This window comes from Hyperolius riggenbachi, chromosome 4, assembly GCF_040937935.1.
Source record: "Hyperolius riggenbachi isolate aHypRig1 chromosome 4, aHypRig1.pri, whole genome shotgun sequence".
Classification (NCBI taxonomy): Eukaryota; Metazoa; Chordata; class Amphibia; order Anura; family Hyperoliidae; genus Hyperolius; species Hyperolius riggenbachi.
Window position 1 is genome coordinate 174470919 of NC_090649.1, and position 12315 is coordinate 174483233.

At 43.2% G+C, this 12315-nt stretch overlaps 1 protein-coding gene across 1 annotated transcript in view; it reads left to right on the forward strand.

Annotated features, from left to right (window-relative positions):
- SAMD7 (sterile alpha motif domain containing 7) overlaps nucleotides 1-10569 on the forward strand; it is a 92725-nt gene extending 82156 nt beyond the window's left edge. Inside the window, exon 10 of the mRNA XM_068233314.1 lies at nucleotides 9121-10569. Within this exon, the coding sequence (XP_068089415.1) occupies nucleotides 9121-9393 (273 nt within the window). The 3' untranslated portion in view covers nucleotides 9394-10569. The remainder of the gene's footprint in view (nucleotides 1-9120) is intronic.
- Nucleotides 10570-12315: the final 1746 nt, after the last annotated feature.

Consider the following 12315-nt stretch of genomic DNA (forward strand, 5'->3'; position numbering starts at 1 on the left):
TGGCTAGGGAAAATAAAGATTTTTGTTTAAAAGAATTATCTGAGTATGATTATGATGAGATATTACAGAGTATTGAACAAATCAACTTATTTGTGAACCAAGGGAAGTTTGCATACACTACAGTTCAACACTTGCTACAGGTATTGGAAATTCTTAAGAATAAGGAATCTGCCAATCACCTGCTAATTAACCCTATACATGTGCCTGCCACAATCATATCTGCAGACTGTGATCAGCCTAAATGTTTCGCTGTTAAGTATGCATGGGATCCTCCATTCGAGAGGGGAGAGATGGAAGCCCTGGTCTGTGAATGGAAGAATGATTCAAGTTCATTTTGTCAATTTTACAGTGCAAAAAGTGAAATGGTATTGAACGCATGCATTAAGTCAGCCTATAACCTAATAGAGGCTGGTGTGTGTAGGTATGACCGTGTGGCTCCCTTGATTGATGTGTGGGAACTGATTTTGGATGATTTTTATGTGACTCCGAATTCGCAAATTTGGCGTTCTGACCCGCCTGCTTCAGCACCTTTGGCTGATTCAGCAGGTGATTCGGAGCTCTTTTTGTGTGAAATTGAAGTTCCTGCAATTCCACCCTGTACCATGGATAACTCAGTGTTACTTCCCAGTAAAACAGAAGCCACTGATACATTCTTAACCTTGCCTTGCGCAAATTTCTCAGCAGAGAATCCAGAGGTCCTGCTGACTTCCGAGTCCAGCCTAGCCAGTACTCATGACTCTTTGTTTAGTGAAACAGACACCAGAAAAATCTTGCCTGTCTCTGCAAACACTTCTGCAGAAATTACCTGTGTTAATAAAGTTCAACTCCTGTCTGATCCAGCAGATGCGCAAACATTGTGTCTTGATCTTCCTGTTTCTACACCTCGCTCTAGTTTCGTGAATAGCTCAGAGCATCTGCTATGTGAACCTGAAATCGCAGAATTATTACCTTGTTCAGAAAATTTTCCAATAAATTTGCCCTGTACCATGAATTGTGCAGTAGATCTCTCCAATGAAACTCAGGTCACAGAATCATTGTGCTGTCCAGCAGGTGCTTCCATGGTTTTGCCCTGCAATATGGACTGTTCAGTGATCCTGTCCAGTGAAGCTGTGGTCGCAGAGTCTTATGCTTCACCCAGTACTTTGGATACTTTAAACCCTCTAGCAGAGGAGGCTGAAGCACTGCTTACCTCAGTTGGTGTTGCAGTAATATTCACTTGTCTAGCAGCTGTTTTGGAATTACAGTCTGCTCTAATAAAACTTGATGAATTTCTGCCCAGCAAAGCAGAAGCCATTGAAATATTGTCCTCGTCAGCAAGTGTGTCAGATACCTTGTCCTGTACACAGTCTGATTTAACCAATGTTGTTGAGTCCCTCTCCAGTGTTGTAACAGCCGAGGAACTCCAGCCCTGTCCTCTGAATGTTTCAGAAGTCTTGCCCTGTAACATGGATAATTCTGATTCTCTGGTCAAAATAATAGAAATCTCAGAATTTCAGTCCGGTCTGATGAGTGTTCCTGAAACCCAGCCCTGTATCCTGAAAGATTCTGGTTCTCTGGCCGCTGTGGCAGAGGTTCCAGAGTCCCCTTCCTGTCCAGGGAATTCCTCAGTTTTGCCTAGTCCAGTGGGGGCTGCTGCAATACTGACTTGTTCTGCAGCGCCTCATGAGCTCCAATCCAGTGTATTAAATGAGTCTCTGTCCAGTCCAGAGGTAGTTGTGGAGTCCCTGTCTGGTTCAGTGCATACATCAGAAGATGTGTCCTGTCTTGTTAGTGCCCCTGAATCTGATTTGTTACTGACTTTGCTGGAATCAGCGACATCTAAGTCTGATCCAGCATTCTCGTGTAAAAGTCCAGTAGTTGCGAAGTTTAGTCATGATGATTTTTTTTTGGCCAGTCCTGGTTTTGGTCCTGTCTTGGCTGACCCTGAGGCTCACAGTTCCTTGACATGCCCAGAGGTTTCTCTTGTGCCGGTGTGCCCAGATGTTCTTTGTGTGCCAGAATGCCCAAGTGTGTCTAAGGTGTTAGCGTGCTCTGATGCTTCCTTAGTGGGAACACGTTCTGATATTGCCAGTCTGCCTGCATGCCCAGAGATGGTTCTGGTCCCTGAAAGCCCTGATATTGATGTTTGTCCTTGTGGCCCTGACTCGGGAATTGCCCTAGGTTCCATAGGGGTTCTTGATAGTTCTCCATGTGAGCCTAAGGGGCATTCTGACCTATGGGGATCTCTTTGGAGCTTCAAGGTGTTCTGGGAGGTCTCTGAGAAAACTTGTCCTGGTGCCTTGGACTGGTTCAACAGTGGGTTTTGTGTTGGTAAAGACAGTACCGGTGGGCATTGCAAAGGCTTTGGCGTTTCTGAACTGTTCCTGGAAGGCGGTGGGTATCGCTCAGGGAGTTTCGGAGGGCTTTCTTCTGGAAATCATGGTTCTGATGGGTGTCACACTGGGGCTTGTAGTACTGATGGGCATGGTTCTGTAGGTTCTGGTTCTGATGGGTCCAGTCTTGTGGGGACTGATTCTGGAATTCGGTCTTGCCGGGCTGTCCCGGTCATCATGAATTATCAGTCAGACTGTTTTGTTGGAAATTTCAGTTTTGAAAAGCGTCTGGAATCCACTTTTAAAGGCGGGGGTACTGTAATGATCGCTGCTGCAGCAGCTATTACTGGAAGTATTAGTGCTGCAGCTCAGGCAGTTCTGATCTATTTCCATGCAAGCTGTATAGCTTTGTCTGTTTTTCCCTGCTGTCAGCTTGTGACTGATTATCATTCACCTGTGTGGGAATCTGCATGTCTGCTCCCATTGGATGACCTCAGTATAAAGATCTGCTTCCTGCAGGGTTTCCTTGGGTTTTCATAGCTTCAGCTTAAGCCTGCCTTGCTGTCGCTTTAGCCCCCGATCGTGTTTCTTGTTAAAGATACTTTGCTGGTCTTTGCATCATATATTGGTTCATTGCCAATATATATGCATACCAGCACGTTTATTATTTTCCTTGTATTTGTGTTACGTTAATACATCAGGGTCGCTGATGTATACGTACACAAACTGTTTATATCCTGTGTGCAGTTAGTCAGCTTTCCAGCACGTTTTGGTAGGTTGCGCGTACCGTGACCACCCGTGCTGAGGTAGTTACCCTGCTCCTGGTTCTGTTTGTGGATTGCGTTCATCTCTGCGAAGAGATAACGAATCCTTCTGAATCCTGTTCTGTTACCGTTTGTGGATTCCGTTCATCTCTGCGAAGAGATAACGAATCCTTCTGAATCCTGTTCTGTTACAGTTTGTGGATTGCGTTCATCTCTGCGAAGAGATAGCGAATCCTTCTGAGTCCTGTTCCCTGTGTTACTCCATTCCTAGTCAGCGTTCCTGCTTATGTCATATATCGGTTCATTGCCGATATATACATATGTTAGTCAGACGTTACAAATAGTTTCATTGATAGCTGTAATTGTAATACGCTAGGAAAACATACTTATTGTATATTTATCTGTGTTACGTTCATCTATCTTAATCCTGCTATTTTCTGACTATCCTGTCCTGTCTTTGTGAGGCACGCCATCGCCGCATCGCATTGGCTGCCTCATTCCAGTCTGTCTGGTTTTGGACGCTTGCTGTCGCTAAGTAGCCGCTAGCTAGCAAGTAAGCGTTCATTCTGTCTACCTGTCCTGATCTCCTCAGTTCTGGTTTGTGCGCTCAGCGCTACTTTGCGCTGAGACGTTATAACGTAAGCATTGTTTGTGGCTGTCAGATCTGCACCGGCTCTGTGCGCCACAATCTCCTATTGGAGTCAGTCCTCCCCTCCACTATACTAGGGATAGCCTGTTTCCTGGTGCTAGTGTGTGTACCTCCTCCACGCCAGCTCATGCGTTGCATGCTGACTGTGGAGAATACACCACCAAGCCTTACAATGTTACAGTTTAACTGTGTGCTGACCAGAAAGCTGTTATGGGTAATGGCTATTTTCAAAATGGAGGACGGAAAATTTCCTTGATCATAGTGAACAAATAGGACGCAGGACAGGAGAAAGACACTGAGGAGTAGACTACATGGAAGGTAAATATGACTTGTGTATGCTTATTTTGACTTTCATTTTCAGTACAGGTTTTCTTTAAGCTACATACACATGAGGCACGGATGTCTGCAGTTGCATGGAGACAAGCAACAGTTGAAAGTCTCCTGCAACGACAGTTGTATACAAGCGACGATTGTATACACGCGGCAACAACCTGTCTGAAACATAGCGAAACTGTTGCTCAGCAACTTCTGTCGCAGGTTCAATGAACTGTCGGACTCACAAGAGTTGCTAGAGACTAGCATACACACGACTGCACCGACTTGAGACTAGGGACGGTTGCTGCAACAGCTGTTGCTGGGGATTGAACAAGTCAATCGCCTGGAGACAGCTCTGATTAGCAACAGTTGCTTGCGCGCGCCTCATACACATGGAGGACCTGTTGCCGCAACATGCGCGCGCCATGTGTTTCCAGCAACAGTTGTAGCCCGTGTGTATGGGCCTTTAAAGCCATATTAACCCACTAATTCTTGGAATAGTTGGATTGTGCACATCCATAATTTCTATGTTTACAGTGACTTATACGCAGTGAAGCTTTGCTAATAGAGCGATATTATATCTCACTGAGTGGACGGATCCTAGACATGTATGCTGGTGTGTGAAGGTGTGAAAGAGAGATCCAAGTTTGGATGTTGGTGGAAATCCAGGTGAGCCTTGATCCTTTGATTTTAGTGCTTTTAATTAGTGTGACTTGGTGTCTGTTTTGAAGGTATCCCAATAAAGTTTTTTGTATTTTTTGGATCTGAGGTTTTATGTCACCTTCTTTACCTTTCAAAATTAGTTTATATTACTAGCTGGAGACCCAATTAAAATCAATACACGGTGGCCAGAGGTGCGTGACACCCGACGAACTGTGTGGATTCCCATTAAATAGAGAGGACCCCTTTTTCTAATACTTTTTTAAACAGTTAAACCCCTCTTATCTGGCATCCAAGCAACCGGCATGCTCAAGCAACCAGGATTCCTGGGGTACCATGGGGGGGGGGGGGGGGGGGTGCCTCTCTGTTTCCTCCCTAGCTATGCAGAGCAGCGTGTGACTTACCACAGAAACAGGTGCAATCCTACTCTGTTCTTCTTACAGGATGTTCTGCTGCATCCCCCATAGGCTCCCGAGGTGTGTCATGTGACCCGATGTGGATGCAGCAGCACAGCTGGTGGCTGTAATAAGTAGAGTGGAAAATGGCGCCTGGGGATGGGGTGAGTTGCTCTGCTGCTCTGCATAGCTGAGGAGGGGTCTTTCTGATGCAACTGGAAAGTACAGTTATACATTATTAGTCAATTCCTGTCTGACAACAAAAAAACTTTCCCTCCTCAGACCACATATATCCTCAGGTATTAGGGTATTAGAAGCATGATTACCAGAGTCATTAGGGTAAAAGGGATGAAGATGAGATTAGGTTAGTTTAGGGTTTAGAGACAGATCAATATCTGTAAATGCAATTTTTGGCCCAGATGACTGGGAGCCTAGAATATCATGTAGAAATGAATATCAATGTACCAGCCCTTGTGCTGAAATAAAAGGCATAACAATAGAGCTGCAGGGAGGCCCAGAGCTATGGGGAGGCCTCTCCTTCCGCTACAGTGAGCACCCCTCCAGAGCAGATGTTGTGAGGGCACATGTGATGGGTGGGAGGAGTCACTGTGGCTGCACTTGTCATATGATTCCAAGTAGATGGGTCTACTGGTTGTGCAGCCATCACAGGGGAATGGCATGTGAACATTGGGAAAGCCCCATCAATTTTTTTCTGGGGGACGCTATGATTTGTAGTATTGCCACTGGCAGCTATGGCTATGGGTATGCTTCTCTATATTTATCAGGAACACAGGTAAACTGAATATCATTGGGTGTGTAACTACAAAATGTGAGGCCCCATAGCAAATCCTTTGACTGTCCCCAGATTATTAGTTTCAGTGTAATGTTAAGAAGTAATTTGCACTTTTTGACCATACAGAAGTTCAGATATTTAGACCTTTGCGCTATGTACATTTGGTAGTACTGAATTTACAGGGAGATAAATTAAAACATACTCTGTGGTCAAAGAGACCAAAAAAAACCCTTAAAAATATATATCATAATCCATTATAAGGACCTTGTTGTCGGAGCAGGAAGCAATGCATTCATTATATTGTATATTTTCCTCCAGACAGGTTGACAGTTCATTTTCTTCACTGTTACCTTCTGTGTAGACAGTGGGAGGAAATAATGCAAGCCACAAAATGTGCCTCAGGCACGTCTACAAGATGAAATCATTTGTACTAACCAATCATATCTGTGACAGACAAGGAATTTTTATTATTATTATGTTTTATGTATACAATCAAATATATGACTATTTGATTATATGATATCGCCTGCCTCATAAAAGTGAGCTTAAAGTGAACCTCCGGACTAAAAATCTACTCAGCAGAACTGAAAAGGCTTGGTGTTTCTTTAACAGTTTCACAGCATCAGAACTTTGTATTTCTTACCAAAGCATCATTTTTAGCTGCATTTTTAGCTAAGCTCCACCCATCAAAGAAAAAAAGCCCGGCCTTATTTTCCCTGATGCTGTGCAGAGCATGATGGGATTTCCTATGTTGTTATTCACGTTGCCTAGCAACTGGGAGAGGTGCTCAGGACACAGGACAGTTGGAACTGTGTCTCATGCTCCCTGTCACCTCCTTTCAATCAAAAAGATGGCTGCCATCATGAAATCAAACATTTGCCTGTTCTTTTAAAACAGTGTGGGTAAGAGATTATATTACCTATCTATTTTAATTAACATAACTAATGTAACTTAATGACAGTATGTTTGTTTAGGCTGGAGTTCCTCTTTAAGAAACTTTCTCTTGAACTGTGTCACGGTTAGACATAGGAATCTACATCTATAGATATACAAGGGACTTGGTACAGCCTGTAGTCATTATGCATTAATGGTTAAATCTGCACCAGCGGGGAAAAGCTATTTTTTCACAAAGACAGAGAGTCATACATTTATTAAAAAAAATCAAAAACCTCTTGCTGTGGATGCACAAAGTCACAAGCACGCAACTACTAATTCATTTACCTTTCGGTGATGTCTGCAGAGGAAACCAGTGCTTAGGAAAGGTGTTGCAGGAGAATAAGCAATGTACCACGTGGACAGACTTTGTAAAGTCATGGCAAAACTGGGAACAAAACTCTTGATTAGACTGTAAATTCACATAAACAGGGATCTCACTCTAAATATAGCTTGTAGCTGTTTTTACCTTCCTGTCTCATCCACGGGTACATTTTACAATATGTGCTGCTATAAACCTATACATGATCTGCATGACATGCATTAGCCTTGCTCATTCATGTAAACTGTAGAGTGTGTATGATGTACTTAATGACCAACTCTAGGATTTTTTTTTTATATTAGTCATGTGAATATCGTGAAGGTTAGAAACTTTTGGGGTGTTTACTGCTGACTGTGTAGCCACAGAAGATACTTTTCTGAAGATTTGTGATCCTTGGGACTGGAATGGAGGCACTGTCAGGGATTCTCTGCCTCATAGTACAAGCAATATTATTGGTTACTGTCTCCGTTACGGCTGGTTAAGATGGACGGCTGCGTCTGCCCCAGCATTTACCACCGGTATCAATTACAGATGAATAAGAGGGTTCATTTCATATCATTTACCATTGTTTAGTCAAGTGTTGTGGTCGATTGAGATTTCCCCAAACACCACACACAGCTTTCTGGCATCAGCCGCATTCACAGGCACAGTATCCCCCAGGACTCAAAACAAGGTGTGACAGCAATTCATAGAGAAACAATGTCAAACGCTTTTCTGCAGAGAAGCGTTTGGCCACGGCAACACGAGACGCCACCAAACGGTCATGTAAACTGGCCCCTGCTCATAATGATTTTTCTCCAGATCCATGCTTTTCCTCTGTCTTTTCTCCAAATAAACGTTGTGAAGGCCATGTACCTCTGTATGGCTCCTATCAATTAACAGCAGTTGTATGAAGGCGAAAAGCTTCACAGCGTGCGGCTACAGTTAGGAGAGGAGTGTGGACCTGACCGACGCTGGAGCAGGTACAGTACTGTGCTCCACTGTGCTACTCTGCAAAATAATATTAGGTGGTCAAGTTCCCAGAAGGGGGGAGGAACCGAACAGAGACTACCTGGTACGTGTGTGTGTGTGTGTGTGTGTGTGTGTGTGTGTGTGTGTGTGTGTGTGTGTGTGTGTACTGGCTTTGGCACTCTCAATACCAAACATTCTGCAGAGATCGCCTGACAAGACTAAAGATGTAGTCACCTGTGATACATTTTAGAATGTAAATCAGGGTGAGGAAAGATTTTACAATGGGCACAATTTGAGTAAAGAGGCGCTCCATTGTGAACAAAATTATATTAAAAACAAGGTCAAATTAAAAAAGTGAGTTGGCTTACCTCAATGATGAGATCTTTGTATAGACAAATAAATATTTATTTAGCACAGGCAACGCGTTTCACTGGTCTAAGCCCGCTTCCTCAGGCCAATAACAGTGCCAATTGTAAATAGCCGATCAGCAAAGGGAGGCTCGTTTCGATTTTACCTTGTTCTTAATCTAATTTTATTCAGCCCGGGGCGCCTCTTTACTCAAATTGTCCTTTAAATACCTCCCAGTATACCCTGTTGGAGGGGTCCAGACAGACCACAAATGGCTTAAACCATAGTAAAAACCTGTCACTTTTACCAAGCAGAGTGATCACACCCAGGTCCCCCCCCCCCCCCCCCCCCCCGAGTAGAGTCGGGTTTGTTGTTTCCACCTGCTCCCTGTGGTCAGTTGCCCCTCTGCAACCCGCCTTTGTGAGTAGTACATTTACTTGGCCTGTTTGTTCCCTTTGAATGAAAACCTATTGCACTATTGGGCGCCAAGACACCCCTACTACTCTACATTTCCATTGGGCAAACAGTGTAAATAATTTATAAATGAATATTGTAAAAAAATTAATAAAAAGGATAATAAATTGTATTCATTATGTTATTTTCACTACAATTCCTCTTTAAATAAAACTGTATGCTGCTATCTGCCTTGGCTTACAGTTGATCTTTTTTTCTCCACAGATATGCTGTCGCTTGGGTAATATATTTCACATGACAAGCTTATCATTACCTGGCCCAGTGTCATCCGCTGCTACAGTGCCATCAGAGCAGCCATCTGAAGTGATATCACCCATCCCATGTAATAACAGCAGCAGCAACACGGTGCCAAGTCCATGTGCTCACGACTCCGATTCTATAAAATCTACAGACATAATAGTATCTGAAAGTAAAGAAAATTCATGTGATGTGACTCTACCACAAACTGATTTCCAAATGAGCATACTGAAGAGCTAAATATATGCCGTGTTTAGTATTGCTACTACAGTATATAGTCAGAAAACTCAGCACCGAGAAGATGAGATAAACACTACCTAGTAAATAAATATGTACGTACTAGGTCTACAGGACAATACATCCTTAGATCAGAAATTTTATGTTTTATTCTTTGTACTACTACTTTATAAACTAAAGAATGGACGCAGTTTTGGAAAATGATCCCAGGATTAATTCAAGATTTTCTTGATATGTATGTATAATGGTTTTAATCAACCATCTTATGATGACATTGAAAAAAATGCTGATTTATCCATTGAAAAATAGTAACAGCTATGTGACTCCAATCGGATTAAAAATACACAAAAACAAATGGAAGTGATCATCCCTGAATCAGGTCCGTTTTGGTGTAGAATCAGGACAGAGAAGACAAGACGCTCCAACTTGCTGGTCTTATACAGACATCAGATTGCTGACACTCAAACTGATTGTCTTTGATTGGGTTGGGTGACAATTTGATGTCTGCACAGATATTCCAAATCCCATGTACCTTACTGAGCTGAGAAATAGCACTCAGCCTTGTTACATTTTTAGGTTCACCGTTTTTTTATTTCACTGAAGTAGGAATCTTCCTGCTTCACGCTACTTAGTCCAGCATGTGGTCCTCAGTTTCATTTTTAGAGTTCAATTAATTTTCTATACTTGAGAGCATGGAAAAATGACTAAATAATTTCATAATAATTTATTAACAATTAAAAGCCACACTGCATCAGTCTTAAAAAAAAAATAATACTTGGCCAATAAAAAATAGTCATTATAAAATAAAGGAACTAAGCAAATTAAATACTTATACTTAAAGGGACTCTGAGCAGTGCATAAAAAAATCTGAACTTACTTCGGGCTTTCCGCAGCCCACCATAGGTCGGGAGGTCCCTTGGCATCCTTCTGGCCCATCTCCCAGTCCCTGCTCTGAAATGGCTCCTGGTGACACCGGGACCGAGTGTCGGGCTCTCTCTTCCTGGAAGTGTAAGGCTTGGTGGTGTATTCTCCACAGTCAGCATGCAACGCATGAGCTGACGTGGAGGAGGTACACACACTAGCACAAGGAAACAGGCTATCCCTAGTATAGTGGAGGGGAGGACTGACTCCAAAAGGAGATTGTGGCGCACAGAGCCGGTGCAGATCCGACAGCCACAAACAATGCTTTCGCTATAACGTCTCAGCGCAAAGTAGCGCTGAGCGCATAAACCAGAACTGAGGAGATCAGGACAGGTAGACAGAATGAACGCTTGCTAGCTAGCCGCTACTTAGTGACAGCAAGCGTCCACAACAAGACAGACTGGAATGAGGCAGCCAATGCGTTGCAGCGATGGCGTGCCTCACAAAGACAGGACAGGATAGTCAGGAAATAGCAGGATCAAGATAGATGGACGTAACACAGACAAATATACAATAAGTATGTTTTCCTAGCGTATTACAATTACAGCTATCAATGAAACTATTTGTAACGTCTGACTAACATATGTATATATCGGCAATGAACCGATATATGACATAAGCAGGAACACTGACTTAGGACTGGAACGATACAGGGAACAGGACTCAGAAGGATTCGCTATCTCTTCGCAGAGATGAACGCAATCCACAAATGGTAACAGGACAGGATTCAGAAGGATTCGTTATCTCCTCGCAGAGATGAACGCAATCCACAAACAGGACCAGGAACAGGATAACTAGCTCAGCACGGGTGATCACGATACGCGCAACCACCAAAACGTGCTGGAACTGACTAACTGAACACAGGATATAAACAGTTCGTGTACGTATATATCAGCGTCACTGATGTATCAACGTAACACGAATACAAGGAAAATAATAAACGTGCTGGTATGCATATATATGGGCAATGAACCAATATATGATGCAAAACCAGCAAAGTATCTTTAGAACAAGAAACACGATCGGGGGCTGAAGCGACAGCAAGACAGGCTTAAACTGAAGCTATGAAAACCCGAGGAGTCCTGCAGGAAGCAGATCTTTATACTGAGGTCATCCAATGGGAGCAGACATGCAGATTCCCACACAGGTGAATGATAATCAGTCACAAGCTGACAGCAGGGAAAGGCAGACAAAGCTATGCAGCTTGCATGGAAAGAGATCAGAACTGCCTGAGCTGCAGCACTACTACTTCCAGCAATACCTGCTGCAGCAGCCGGTGTGACAGTACTGCGCATGCGCGATTAAACAGAAAGCCCCAGGTAAGTTCAAATTTTGTTTTTATGCACAGCTCAGAGTCCCTTTAAGTTTGATTATTTTTTTCTTTGTGCTGTCCAGTACACAAAGTATAGTTACTGTAACAAGTCCAGTTTGTAGTTAGAGCTCTTTTGTCTTCTATGAAAGTAACTCCAGCAGCAAAAAGTTTCAGAAGCCAGTTCCAGAGGCTGGACATATTTTTTAAGAGCAGGTGACCAAGGAGGGTCCAGATTTCTAGCCAGTTACATGCATAAGGTTTGGCTTGAGCGAGGAAAAATCAAGCTTTTTAAATTACGCGACAGCCAAGGGCGTAGCAATAGGGATTGCAGAGGTAGCCACCGTATTGGTGCCCTTGGGCCAGCGAGGCCCTAAGGGGCCCTCCATCAACTATAGTATTAGCTCGCTATTGGTCATGTAATCATATTAATCACTTCTATAGATACTTTGAATAGTGGTAATCATTAACTAGCTGTTCCCCAATACCTTCTTGTACCTCTGACACTGTGGTTGCCATTGGCAGGTTTTGGTGTGCTGCATTAATTGTTATGTATAGAGTGCTTGGGGGCTCCAATGTAAAACTTGCATCGGGGCCCACAGCACCTTAGCTAAGCCACTGGTGACAGCCAAACCCTTTTTGCCAATTTCTATGAACAATTATTTTTGTATCATATTTTGTAATGAGTATATGAA